This window comes from Macrotis lagotis, chromosome 3 (assembly GCF_037893015.1).
Source record: "Macrotis lagotis isolate mMagLag1 chromosome 3, bilby.v1.9.chrom.fasta, whole genome shotgun sequence".
NCBI lineage: Eukaryota > Metazoa > Chordata > Mammalia > Peramelemorphia > Peramelidae > Macrotis > Macrotis lagotis.
The window spans coordinates 298568080-298582870 of NC_133660.1; the positions used below are offsets into that span (position 1 = coordinate 298568080).

Genomic DNA, 14791 nt, shown 5'->3' on the forward strand with positions numbered 1-14791 from the left:
ATTTAACCAACCAAGAATTCCTGGAATAAATCCTGTGTGGTCATATATTATCCCAATAATAACTTCTATAATCAATTTGCTAATATTTTATCTAAGATTTTTGCATCTATGTTTATTAAGGGAATTATCTATAATTTTCTTTATCTGTTTTGACACTTTTTGGTTTAGGAATTAGCACTATATTGGTGTCATAGAAGGAGTTAGGGAGAGTTCTATCTTCATCTATTTTTCCAAAGTGTTTATATAGACTTGGAACCAATTGCCCCTTCAATGTTTGATAAAATTCACTTCTGAATGCATTTGACCCTGGAGATATTTCCTTAGGGAGTTCAATAATGGCTAGTTGAATTTCTTTCTCTGAGATAGGATTATTTAGGTGTTTAATTTCCTCTTTATTTAACCTGGGCAACTTATATTTTTGTAAATATTCATCCATTTCACTTAAATTATCAAATTTATTAGCATACAGTTGGGTAAAATAGTTTTGAATTATTACTTTTATTTCCTCATTGGTGGTGTATGTACTTTTTCATTTATGATACTTTTTAAATCAAATTAAGCAAAGTTTTATCTATTTTACTGTTTTATTCATAATACAAACACTTGGTTTTATTTATAAGTTCAATAATTTTTTTCTTTCAATTTTATTAATTTCTCCTTCAAGTTTTTGAATTTCTAATAGGGCATTTTGCATTTTTTCTTTGTCTAAATTTTTTAGTTGACTAATTAGTTAAGTGATTTCCTCTTTCTCTAAGTTATACACATAAGCATTTAAAGATATAATATATGCCCTGACAACTGCCTTTGCTGTATCCCATAAATTTTGTTTGTTGTTTTGTTATTGTCATTGTCTAGGATGAAATCATAATGCTATCTATAATTTAATATTTGATCCACTCATTCTTTGAAATGAGTTATTTAGTTTCCAATTAGTTTTAGGACTAGGACTTTTTCCCTTTTTATTTTCTTGTGGTACATTCATAGAACTGGTATTTCTAGGACATAGAATATAGACTTATCACTCATTTTTAAAGCATATCACCATGTTTCTTTTCAGAAGAGTTGCATCAATCCATCAATAGTATATTAATGTACTTCTCTTTCTGAGACTCTTACAATATTTAGTACATATCTTAATAATGTTACAATTCAAGAGAATTATATGAATCACAATATAAATCATTCATTTTTCAGAAACAATGCTATTCCTGTCTCGAAATCTCTATTTCCATTCATGGGAAATGAAAAATATGGGAGGAACCAATTTCACAATCATAGTGGAATTTATTCTTGTGGGATTTTCTGATCTTCCTAGGCTTGAAGGTTTTCTTTTTGTGCTCTTCTTGATCATCTACATGAGCATCCTGATTGGGAATGGTCTTATTATTTTTATCGCCAAGACTGATCCCACTCTCCAAACACCTATGTATTTTTTCATCGGAAACTTTTCCTTTTTAGAAATCTGTTACACCTCAGTAACTATACCAAGACTGTTGACAAATCTTTGGAGTCACAGAAGAAATATTTCTTTCCTTGCTTGTGCTATTCAACTTATTTCCTTCCTTATTATGGGAGCTACCGAGTGTTTCCTCCTAGCTGTCATGGCGTATGATCGTTATGTGGCCATCTGTAGGCCACTCTACTATACTGTCATCATGAATCATAATACATGCGTAAAGTTGGTGGATGGCTCATGGATCAGTGGAATCCCTCTTCAAATAGGACAGACGTACCAAATTTTTTCTCTACCCTTATGTGGTTCTAATAAACTGAATCACATATTCTGTGACATCCCACCCTTACTAAAATTGGCATGTGGAGACACTTCTGTGAATGAGTTCTCTGTTTATGCTGATGTCCTGGTCTTAGCCATGATCCCCTTTCTATTGATACTATGGTCATACAGCAGAATCATTAACACAATCCTAAAAATGCCATCAGCCACTGGAAGGTCCAAAGCATTCTCTACTTGCTCTTCTCATCTAATTGTTGTAGGCTTATTCTTTGGGTCAGCTATAATCACATATATGCGACCCAAATCCATTCACTCAGCTGAAGCAGACAAAGTTCTTTCTCTTTTCTACACCATTGTCACTCCCATGTTTAACCCCATGATATACAGTCTGAGAAACAAAGATGTCATAGCTGCACTGAAGAAATTATTACCCAAGTGATTATAATCAGGGTGCAAATAATGGAATTTTCAAAAGTGATTTCATCTCCATTGTCTCTTATGTATCTCTTTCCCTTAATCATAATACTTCATGAAGAAAATTACTAATTTGTAAATGTGATTAACAAAATATGTATGTAAAATATTAACCTGACTGTTCCCTGCTGAGGGGAGAAGGTTGTGCAGGGAGGGTGGAGGGAAATTTTGTAACTTGGAAATGTGAATGTGCATATGGATGAAAATCAATTAATTAATTAATTAATATTTGAAAAAGAAAGTACTCATGAATGAAAAATGTTTTAAGAAAAAATAGATATTTTCAAGCAATTATCTTTCATTGCACTATATAAATTTCAAGGTAAGATTTTTTTTCCCTGTAAAAGAGAAAATCTTATAACAAAGAGTGCTTTTACTTTGCTTAGTGGAATTCTTTTATCCCTTACATTAAATCGTTTGCTCTATTCTTTAATTTTATGTGCAAATTATATGCCGATCTAAAATGAAAACTATTTCATGTATAGTAATTAATTCTGAATTTCAAAAACCAGGAACTTATGAAATCCATACTTAAATGATGTCAAAAAAATGAAATGACATCATCTAATTCAATTAGAATGATTTTCAATAGTAAAAAGAATCATATTTCATGAATAAAAAGTTATCTGCTATGTGTTTTAGATCAACTGTATTAGAATTCTGCTATATGTTTCATGAGAAATCGGAGGGATAATATTTCATTGCAGAAGTTGCTAATGTGGCCTATAGCATTAAGAGGTGAACCAACTGGACTATGTAATTGTGGGATGCCTATAGATGCAATCTGCTTATTAAAGGGGACTCCCCACTATGATTTAGAAAACTCTCCTCACTTTCTCTTTTCTCAAACCTACTATGCTTTACTGGCTCATTTTCTAGTATTTTAATATCTCCCTTCTTGATAAAGAATTTGTCAAGTAATTGCTTTAAGTATTTCCCTTTTCAATTCATTCCTCCTTTTTTTATTCCTTAACAAAACTCCCCACCACTTACAAACTATCACAAGAAGACTGGCATACCATTTCTGAATCAAATGTGAGAGTCCTTTTTCCTGTGTTTTTCCTGACTTTGATATCATTTTTTTTCAATTCTAGTTGGGACACTGAGCTATTTAAGTAATTTATCAAAAAATCTCTGTAAACTAAAGTTATAACTACATTGAATATTTCCTGTAATAATGAAATCAAAGTCAAAACCTTGATTCTTCTCCTTTTCTTGTTTCAACCAGTTTCTGTGATAATTCTTCAAAAGCTATTTGAACTTTAACCAATTCATTCCTTTCACATTTTGACGTGTCTTTCCAATCAGATCTTTCTTTGTCTGGTTCTTTTCAATTAGAAAGATCTATAAGAAATTGGAGTTCATAATAATGGATAATGTCATTCTTTCTCTAAACTCTAAAATAAGTTGTCTAGACATGATGGCAATTCCATTTTATAGCTACAAGTGTGGCTGCATTCCATATCAAAATACTTATTTTCTTGATAATCTCGATGCCAACAAGACTCAGTAGAAAAATGAATATCAAAGCAAAATCCTTTAGATACTTTTTCAGGATCTCCATCCCATTGCTTTTGAGAATCTACTTGAACTTCCTTTGCATCATTAACATCAGAAAGAGCCCTTGTTTCATGCTGAACTTCTTCAATATCAGAATTATTGTGTATTGGCCATTCCTGGTCTGGAAACTAATTTTGCCTCTCCCAATTATAAAAGTGTCTATGACTATCATCTTTGGACAAAATGTCAACTTTATCTTTAATATTAAAAGGATGTTACCTCTCCCAATTATAAAAGTGACTATGATTTTCAACTATGAACAAAATATCAACTTTATCTCCAATGTTAAAAGGATGGTTTGATGTTAGTTGATCCATTAGAAAGGAAAATAAGATTGGAACAGAGCTTTTCCTGTTGCCAATTGATCCCTGGGACTAAATGTCAAAATTTCTTCCAAAAAGTCCAGTGCTTCACAACTAATTCCTGGAAACAGATGAATTAAGTGTTGTGTGGCTCAGTCACATCACTTTTTATATAACCTAGGATTACACTGAGAAGCTCTTGAGAATCTTCCTCAGAATAGGAAGAGATGTTAAAACTAGCTGTATATGTTCAAGTTCATATAGACTTATAAAGAATGTTTTCCCAGGCATCATTTCAGCAATGATGAATATTTCAACCCACATGCCAATGGCTTTCAACAGTTATTAGGAGAAAAATGTCACGGAGATCTGTATAATTTGGTAACCAATTCTTCAGAAAGATGACCTTATGGCAACAATGCCGATTCATGATTCAGGCAAGACTAAAGTCAGCTATCTTCAGCACCAAGTCTTTGGTATGAATGAAGAGATTAGCTGGTTTGAGATTTCTGTACAGTACATTTACAGAATGAATATACTCGAGCCCTTAGAACTTGAAAAGCCTGCCACCCCCAAGGAAGGGTCCTACTCCAGCAGACTAGCTGTCTGTCTCCATGTACTTCTGAACAATGTAAACTGTTCAGTTCTATCAAAGAACCCATGTAATCTGGTAACTGGTCTTCACTGGGACCAAGAATTTCAACAATTTTCGCAAATTTAACAGAGTTGAATCTTTTAATAATTTTGGTTTTTGTATAAGGCATGTTTAACACTCTGGGGATTTTCTTGACAGCCACTCTTTTGTTCTAAGCCATCATCACTAGCAGAAAAAATTAAGCCATTGCCACCACAACCCAATAATTTTAAGTCCATCTAACAAAAGCCCAGATCAAAACCATGTTTTTGACATGTTCATGAGACTTTTAAACTTTTCTGTCATTTTGAAGCAATTGATGTTTTTCCTTTCAAACTGATGAACTTGCATAAACATGGAAGATAACTGGAATCAAAAAGAAACATCTATTATTGGCCCTGGAACAGGAGGACCTTAGTACGAATCCTGCCTCAGAAACTTAATAATTACCTAACTATGTGACCACAGGCAAGGGTCTTAATCCCACTGCCTTGCAAAATTTTTTTTTTCAAAAAAGAGATAAAAACAATTCTACTTCCACTGCAAGATGTTTTCTTGATACTCCTCATATATGCCAACCAAACCTAGTGAGTTTACTTTAAATTTACTGCTGGTGAGCTTTAACTCATACAAAGAATTAGGAAGATTATAGTGTACATAGGCTCAAGAGAGGGGCAGCAACTGCTCAGACATGTGTCACTGAGTAAAAAAAGGGTATCCTCTTTTCTATTCCCATTCCCTTTTCTCTGGAGGGCTGTCATATCTAACTTTTCCAAAATTCTACCCATACCCTTACTTTATTTCTTTTTTATTAGACTTATCAAGTTGTGTCATGAGAAAATTGAAATCCCTCGCTAGGATATGCTCCTTACTATTCCCATTTATCTTTTTTTTTCCCCTTTAAGAATTTGGATGTAGTTTTATTTGGTACATATAAGTTTGTCTTGAAATTTCAGGTCTGATACTGGTTTAGGAAAATTCTGCTAACACAATCAAATAGTAACAGCAGAAGCAACATAATTTATTTTTCAAGGTTTCTAAAGCATTATAAATAAGTTTGATCTTTTTCGTAAACCTATGTGATAGATGTTATTACTATTTCATTATTTTTTTACCTTTTGAGCAACCTAAGTCTGACACAAGTTAAATATCTAGAGTTAAATCCTTAGACAATAAGTGTTTAAGGAAGGATTCAAACCCAGATCTTTCTTAATAATATTTATTCAACTACTCAGTCTTCCCCAAATTCACACCTCATGAGCTAGAGCAGTTACATCCTTTGACTTTTAATACAGATTTCCATGCTCCACCTCATGATTCTTTTGTAGATTTAATTCTAAAATTTTTCTTCCTATGGTTAAACTCCCTATCTTAATATCTAAGGGCAGAAATATATTGAATATTGTCTTCTACAGAGATGCTACCCAGAACTAAAAATATAGCTCTCTTGAGTTAGTGTTCTAAATAGTTTTGTTAACAATTTTATGTAATTAATACTATCTCATGTCTGTGAAGCATTTTGCTCTTTTCAAATCAATTTTCCTAACAACCCCACGAGGCTAGAAGTAAAAATATTATTAGTGCCATTTTTCATGCACAAAATGTGACCCTCAAAACTGAGAAATGAATTGGCAAGTTTCACCCATTAAACAAATGGACTAGCCAAGACAAGAGTTAATCCCTAGACTATGTTCTGAGGGATTTCTCTATGATATCACAAACACTAGCTCATTAACTGGTGCAGAGCTCACTGGACTTGGAGTCTGAAGATTTGATCTCTCATTAAAATAATGAAAAAACAAGCTGGAAGAAAAGATGTTCTCATAGAACAGAGTGGGGCAGGAAACCAATCTATTTAAACACCTCCAAATGCTTTGAAAACAAAAATTAAAAGAAGATAATTGATCAACTGAATACTTTCAAATGACACTTTTGGTGGGGGAGAGATAAATTGTTTTAATAGCCTCATTTTGTTTTATGTCTGAATCATCCATCTCTAAATTACTCCATAATTTCAAATATATTCATCACAGAGAAGCTAATGAATATTATTTCCTTCCTTTTGAAAAAGGTAACTGTTTTTTTTTTCATTTTAGCTTCTAATTCCCTAGCTTAACAGTTGGGATTAGATATCCTCCAATTTCCTAGAAAACTCTAAATCATAGATATTTTACATAGAAATCTGTGCAATTATGAAATGAATTTCTAATATATAAAAAGAATCTACCATAATAATCAGACAGTTGGAAGTTTTAGTTTTGTGTCATTAGTAAGTTAAATAAGATAAATTGAAACGGCAATACAAAAGATGACTGTTTTTCTTCAGATAAAAGCCATATTTAATGACTGCAAGTCTTTCAACAGGTCTTAATTAATGATTAATGTCTATAAGGGATAAGGGATAAGCAGTGTGCAAAATTCATTTAATATTGCTGAGAATAGAATATCTTGCTATTTGAAAAGTCCCTGAAGAAAATGACCATTCTGTAAATATTCTGGAATGCCAGATATAATGTTTTCTTAATAACAAATTCCCTGGTAGGGACATGCATGTCTCAATTATTTTCTAGTTTGCTTTCAGGGTACCTGAAAAAAAAGTGTTTCAACCTTTTGTGGCCACAAAAAAGGACATAAAGGCCCAGAACTTTCACTCATATTTTATTTGACATTAACTAAAGTTATATTCAGAGACACTCTTATGGATTTAATTCTCTTCCAGTGGGTCTACTTCACCTTGCTTTTGTAGTTTTGCTCATCATTTAGACTTTTGAGAAACTGTTGAGGGGAGGATTGGTCAGAAACTTACTGTCAAGGCTTAAGTCCATTACAACTGCAAAAATAAACAAACAAACTCCTCCAGTACTTATAGAAATTATTATTTAAATACCTTGTATTTTTTTCTTTGGCAACTGCTTCTATAATTTTAATCAGTCATAATAATGATAAATGATTAAATATCATATTGATTTACCAATCCCTCATTAGTTGGAGTGGAAGGGAACCATTTTCTCATTCATTTCTCAGAATGAAATTTTCCTCTAAGAGAGCACAAAGAATGTCTTTGAAAGCTTCCTACTTCCTAAAGTCAAGTCAATTAAAATAAAATATATTAATCAGAATATAAGACATTAGAAATATTTATTCTGATCCCTTCTTTTATAGAAAAGAAAGTAGAAACTCATAGGTTAAAGAGGGAGGAATTAAAGTTTGAGATAGGTGACACTTGAGTTGGTTTTTATTATTCTTATATATATTAATTAATCTTTTATTAAAGATATTGTTTTTTTGGAAATAAAATGAAAATTTATTTAAAAGGTTATAAGACATAAGGAAGGGAGAGAGAGAGAGAGAGAGAGATAACAGCCAAGCATCCTTGACTGGGCCATGGTCAGGGAAGACTGAAGCAGCCCTGAACTTGAGTTCAGTTCAGGTTTTTATGTCTTGCCTCTCATCCAGAGGGCAAAAGGTGAACTCCCTTCCCCTATAGTTGACCTAGAATTAGGTAGAGAGTAAAACCCAAGGAGATAGGGTACAAATTTTACATTAAACAATGGTACTTTAATGATGGGGAGGGTCCCCATGGGCGGGTCCCCACCCAAGATTATAATTATTTCTGTTACAATCATAATTCTCTACTTCAAGTCAATTTACATCCCAAGAGTCAATTTGTATGTCCACCCAAATTCTGTTACATTCAAATTCTCTTCCTCCTTCCCTGCATTATTCCCACCTCAGTCATTTTAGGACCAGTCTTCTGGGCCTTTCAGAGTCCATTTGGAGATGAATATATTGCAGTGAGGGCTTCATTGAGGCAGGGTCCAGGAAATGATTGGCTGGCACAGCTGGTTGGCATGCTGTAGAGACTGGTCTTGGAGCTATATAGCTATAAAACAGAGCATCAGGTGGTTTGAGCACTAAAGAGAACCAAGAATGTTCTAGGCTGCCATTTGGTATAAGAGATTCAGAAAAAAAATCATAATTTAGTTGTTGCTCATGGATCTAAGGACAGTGCTATGGAGCTCAATCCAATTTCCCAGTCTGTGTAGAGAGAATCCTTTTGTTGGCTGCCAAAATGTAGCCACTGGCTACCTGGGTTCAGTTATGCCTATGAGGAATCATTATTTAGACTCAGGAAAGCACAGGTGGAAGTCAAACAAAAATCAAAAATTTATTAAAAAGGTTACAGGACATAAGGAAGGATGAGAGAGAGAGAGATAAAAGAACAGCCAAGCAGCCTTGGCTGGGCCATGGTCAGAGAAGTCTGAGCCAGCCAAATATATTGTTTTAAAGTTTACAATATGCTGGAACAAAAATATTCAAGCTTGGAAGGATCAGTCTAATAATCATCTTTTTTTTTACATTTTCAGTAAAGCTTCTCTATTTAATGTTTCATACAATTGGAGAGTCAGGACAGTCATTTTTCATATTTTATAAATGAGGAAACTAAGATAGAGTTATGTTATGAAAGTTAACTAGATCACTCATATCTTATTTTTTTATTTTTTTTTTTAGGTTTTTTGCAAGGCAAATGGGGTTAAGTGGCTTGCCCAAGGCCACACAGCTAGGTAATTATTAAGTATCTGAGATCAGATTTGAACCCAGGTACTCCTGACTCCAGTGCCACCTAGCCACCCCTACACTCACAACTTATTTAGGAAAAAGTCTTAGCCTGAAACTCCATTACCCTAATTCTGTTTATTCCTTTGGTTTAGCTAACATTTTAAATGCTTTAAATTTTGCAAGGAAATGCCTCTATGGGGAGGCATCTCTGTTAATATCTAGTTTAAGCAATGAGTAAAATAAATTCTTACATTAATGGGCCCCAAAAATGGTCATTCTGTCTCTGATTGAAGATATCTAAGGCATGGGAACCTACCACCTCTTTAGGCATCCAATTACATCTTTGGTAACCTTTAATTGTTGCAAAACTGTTGATGTGTTTTGGTGTATTTTCCCTTTAAATTTACTTTATTTTCCAGTTATTTAAACTAAATGTATTTAGTATTATCCACTCTTTTTTTCTAGTTTTGCTCTCTGGGACCAAAGAGAAAAGCCTAAGCTCTGGTCCATGGTAATAGCCCTTTTAGATAATAGATACTAGAAGAGAGTGATCTTAACTATTCAGAATCTCTTTGTCCTGACTTCTTCTCCTTTCTATTTGTCTTCTAGATTATCCTCATTTCATTTCTTAAAATGTCATACCAAGATGATATCACAATATTTGAGATGTGGTCTGATCATAAGATGTTACACTGGTTGTATCTCTCACTTTTGAATAGAAGTTACAATTATATAAAAGTATTCCAAGATGATATCAATTTTATTTTGGTTTTCATATATTTCGCCTGCTGAAATTAGGTTTTCCAAGCTCCCAGATCTTATCTGATTCTTATAATCCTTTTGTATAATGTTATAATGAGCTTACATCATAGTGATACAATTTACTTATGAAAACCCAGGATTGAAAATGGATATTTGATGTTTCTACAAAAAGATGTCCCTTCACATTATCTCACAAGAGTCAAAGAAGAGCAAAGATTCTCAGAGCAAAAGTAGAGTTTTGGAAATCTGGTTATTAGACACAATTAGTTCCACTTCTTTTGCATCTCATTGCTTATATCATCTTCATTTGTACCATTCCAACACTTCAAATACTTTATGAATAAGCTAGAGAGAGGAGTGGATAATGCCCTGGGTAGAGTCAGGAAGACCTGAGTTCAAATCAACACTGAGCCACTTTTTACTTGTATTCCTCAGGGCAATTCACTTAACCCAATTTGCCTCAGTTATCTCCTCCTTAAAATGAACTGGAGAAGGAAATAGAAAACCACTCCACTATCTTAGTCAATAAAAATGTCAAAGGAGTAACTGAAACAATGGAACAACAAAAGACATTGTCTTCTTTTTACTCCTAAAAATAAATTAGTAAGAGATAATGTAAACTTTCAATATCATCTTATCTATCCAACTCATTTTGAAAAAAAAAAATCTTATGGTCACATAGACCAGTTGCTTAATCAGAAACACATTCATGGGTCTTTGGTTCTAAAAGAGAACACTTCCTCAGCATCACATTGCCTCTTTCACTCTCCAGTATATCTCCCTCAGGAGAATAGTGTTTGTCATTCATTCTTTTTTTTTGAACATTTTATTTGTTTTCCAATTAAATACAATAGTAATATGTACCTATCATGTTTTGCAAGGCTCTGAAATCTATAATTTTCCCCCACCCTCCCTTCCCTCCCCCACCCCCAGAAAAGGCTGTCTGATAGTCTGCATATTGTTTCCATACCATAGGTCTTCTTGAAGAAGACCATGGCATCAGAGGTGATGCCATGACAAATTTGTGATTTGGACTTCAGTGTGTGTGTGGGGTGTGGGGGGGGGGTAATGTGCTAAGTCACCAACTTTACTTTCCCCTCCAGAGCCATCTGGGTTCAGTGGCCAGAAAGGAATCAGGACGATGGCCCTAAAGAGTGCAGCCCTGGAGGAGAAGTGATGAGAGTTAAGTGATTTGCCCAAGGTAACACAGTTAGTGTCAGTTGTCTGAGGCTAGATTTGAACTCCCTTTCTTCTTGACTTCAAGGCCAGTGCACTGAATCACCTAATTAGGGAATGACTTCCTTTCCTAGTGATCCAGTTCTAGCCTTCTTTTTATTAATCTTTTTTTTTTGTTTTGATATTATTCAGTCATTTTTTTCATTCATATCCAATGCTTCATGATCTAATATGGAATTTTCTTGCCAAATACTGGAGTGGTTTGCTATTTCCTTCTCCAATCCATTTTATGGATGAGGAAACAAACAGTTAAATCATTCTATCCAAGTTCACAGAGAAATTAATACCAGTGATTTGTAACCAGAGGGATGATTCTTCCTGACTTCCAACTTCCTGACTTTCCCATTGCACCAGCTTAAATCTCTCTTAGAATTGACATACTTATATTTCCCATTCTCTCTTGGATCTCTGAAAAGGGAAAGGATGTGAAAAAAAACAAACTTGCCACTGACTATTGTTTAATGCATTGCCACCACTAAAATGTAATAAAAGACAAAAATGAATTGTCCATTAATGAATAATTAATGATAGATTTGCAAGCATTAGTTAATCACAAAATGTTTTGATATAAAAATGTGTTCTTAAGTGTTCTAATATGCTAAAGACAATTTACTTCAGCTTTTATAAATACTGATTTATGCAGACTAACAAGCATGTAAATGTCAATAGGTTCTAATTTTTATTATAAAGAACATGAAATTTGGATGAGAAGAATGAGTCTGACAAATTCATAAATAAATTTTACAACAAAAGTGAATAACTTAATGTCATACATAATCAAAAAATGTAATTTTATTTCCCTGATTTTTCTTTTCCATAACCAATTTAAAATATGTAAACCATAATCTCAAAAGCTTTCATTCTGTTGGCATGAGTCCTAAGGGATGTGATATTATAGTTCCAAAGAATGAGGTTTAGTTAATACATTTCTTTCTGAATTTAGCTTAGCCTAATTATAAGGCAAAATTGTGTCATAGGGGAAAATTTTGTTTCTTTTCATATTTAACATTAATTTAAAAGTGGAGAAAAAAGTCCTAGTTCCACAATTCAAATAACATACAATAATGGCTTTATATATTTGATAAAAATATAATATAAATTAGAGATGAAATAGAATATAAATATCAACAATCAGAATTGATTTTATTTATTTTTCATATTAAATTGACATTTTTTTAATTGAAATAAATGAGCACGGAAACTCTGAAGAAAAAACTTAAAAAGGTATATCAATAATTTAAAAAGAATAATCTATTCCAAATCTTGTACTTTACAGGAAAGAAAATTGAGTACCAGAGGAGAAGTGTCTCCCCCATCTTTAATTTACAATTTCCACAGCTAGACTATACAGGAAAAAAAATGGAAGGAGAAAATCGAACTATTGTGGTGGAATTCATTCTCCTTGGATTTTCTGAGCAGCCCAAACTCCAAGGCTTTCTGTTTGGAACATTTTTGGTCATCTACTTGAGTATATTGATAGGAAATGGTCTTATCATTGTAATAACCAAAATAGATCCAGCTCTGCAAACCCCCATGTATTTTTTTCTTGCAAACTTTTCTTTCTTGGAAATATGTTATACATCAGTCACCTTGCCAAGAATGCTGATAAATATTGTGACCAAGAACAGAAATATATCTTTTTTGGCCTGTGCTATACAACTTGGATTTCTTCTTATTTTAGGAGCCCCTGAATGCCTACTCCTTGGTGTGATGGCATATGACCGTTATGTGGCCATTTGTAAGCCTCTCTACTATCCTCTTATCATGAACTATAAGGTATGTGTCCAGCTGGTTGTTGGCTCTTGGACCATTGGGATCCCAGTCCAGATAGCACAGACATACCAGATTTTCTCTTTGCCATTTTATGGTTCTAACCAACTCAATCATATTTTCTGTGATCTACGACCATTGCTGAGGATAGCCTGTGGAGATACCTTTGTCAATGAAATGTCTATCTATGCTGTTGCTATGCTATTTGGCATGGTTCCATTTCTGCTGATAGTCTGGTCTTATGTAAAAATCATTTCCACCATCCTAAAGCTTCCATCAACCACAGGAAGGTACAAAGCCTTCTCTACTTGTTCTTCTCATGTCATGGTTGTTGGCTTATTCTTTGGATCTATTATTATTACATATTTACAACCGAAGTCTAGCAACTCAGAAAAAAATGATAAAATCTTTTCTCTCTTCTACACAGTTTTGACTCCTATGTTTAACCCTCTAATATATACTCTAAGGAATAAGGATGTTATTGTTGCACTGAAAAAATTGCTACCTAAATGTAGAGGGGAAAAGAGTAATTAAAATTATATTCCCTTGTCTTTTCATTTGTCTCATCATTCCTGTTGAACTGTAGATAGGTGACACAGTGGTCACAGAACTGGCTCTGGAGTCAGGAAGATATGAGTTCAAACCTGGCCTCAGATACTTACTAACTGGATAATCCTTTCCCTTCTTTGCTTCAGTCCTTTCTACTGTATAATGAAGAGGAGAAAGAAACTGCAAAGAACTCTGATGCCTTTGCCAAGAAAACCCCCTTGTGGGATCACAAAGAATTAGATTCAATTCAAGTGACTGTACAATTCACATTCAATTCAAAATCTCCTAAGTGCCTATGAAAATGTTTTATTCAGAGTTAATCCTTTCCAATTTCTTTGACATTTAAAGCATTATGTAATTTCTTTCTATGATATATCAAAATGAAAAGCTGATACTTTATTATGTCTAACAATGACAACTCCCACTTCAGAAATAAATAAAGTGACTGGGGTAATTGCCCACACACTCTTGTGTTTGACAGATATAATATACATATATATATATATATATATATATATATATATATATATATATGAATATAATTTAGAAAATTAACAATGCCTCAAATATTCTGCTTAAAATAATGTTACTAATTAACTTTTTAAAAGCAAATCATTTATAGATCTTCAAAAACAATGATAACAATCAAAAATAGAATTGAAAGCCTCTAAATATAGTTATAAATTTATGAAAGCTATTTATTTACTTAGTTTCAAAATACAATACAATTTCTGTTTCATTTTATCTTATTAAAAAAGACAATGACAATAACAACAAAAATTTTACATTTAATTTGATTCAGATTGCAATCAGTTTTGTTATAAGCCATGTATTGGACAACTCTCTTTAAAACATTCTTTCCATAGGCTCAGATATCCAGAGTCCTTTACATCTACCTTATTCTACTCCTACTTCTACTCCCCTAGAGTGGAAAGGTTTGTCTCAATAAATAAAGATTGAAAAACCATTATTTTATGCCATTTGAATATATGCCTTTATTTTGAGATAGTAGCATCAATTGGCTATACAAGACAAATTGACTAGTCAAGACTCACGAGCTATTCCAAGTGCATAATTTGTGGTACTATATTCTCAATATTTCCAACCTACAAAAGTTTTAAACTTAGCCCTTAGCGATAGAATACAATTCACCTGGAATGACCATCCATTAATACTGTAAGGGATATTAGTCAATATGGTCATAGAATA

The 14791-nt window shown here is 33.1% G+C and overlaps 2 protein-coding genes and 1 pseudogene across 2 annotated transcripts; 2 read left to right on the forward strand and 1 right to left on the reverse strand.

The window, feature by feature from the left end:
• The first annotated feature begins 1244 nt into the window (after positions 1-1244).
• LOC141516894 (olfactory receptor 10AG1-like) lies at positions 1245-2174 on the forward strand. The gene has a single exon (XM_074227850.1). It carries the CDS (start codon positions 1251-1253, stop codon positions 2172-2174), a length of 924 nt encoding a protein of 307 aa, XP_074083951.1. The 5' UTR covers positions 1245-1250.
• A 1142-nt stretch (positions 2175-3316) lies between these two features.
• On the reverse strand, positions 3317-5011 carry LOC141519603 (mitogen-activated protein kinase 6 pseudogene; annotated as a pseudogene).
• A 7596-nt stretch (positions 5012-12607) lies between these two features.
• LOC141519604 (olfactory receptor 10AG1-like) lies at positions 12608-13567 on the forward strand. Its single transcript, XM_074231799.1, has one exon. It carries the CDS (start codon positions 12623-12625, stop codon positions 13565-13567), a length of 945 nt encoding a protein of 314 aa, XP_074087900.1. The 5' UTR covers positions 12608-12622.
• The last annotated feature ends 1224 nt before the right edge of the window (positions 13568-14791 follow it).

Excerpts from the sequence above, each read along its gene's own strand:
- LOC141516894 (XM_074227850.1), top strand. The coding sequence starts at position 1,251 with ATGGGAGGAACCAATTTCACAATCATAGTGGAATTTATTCTTGTGGGA.
- LOC141519604 (XM_074231799.1), top strand. The coding sequence starts at position 12,623 with ATGGAAGGAGAAAATCGAACTATTGTGGTGGAATTCATTCTCCTTGGA.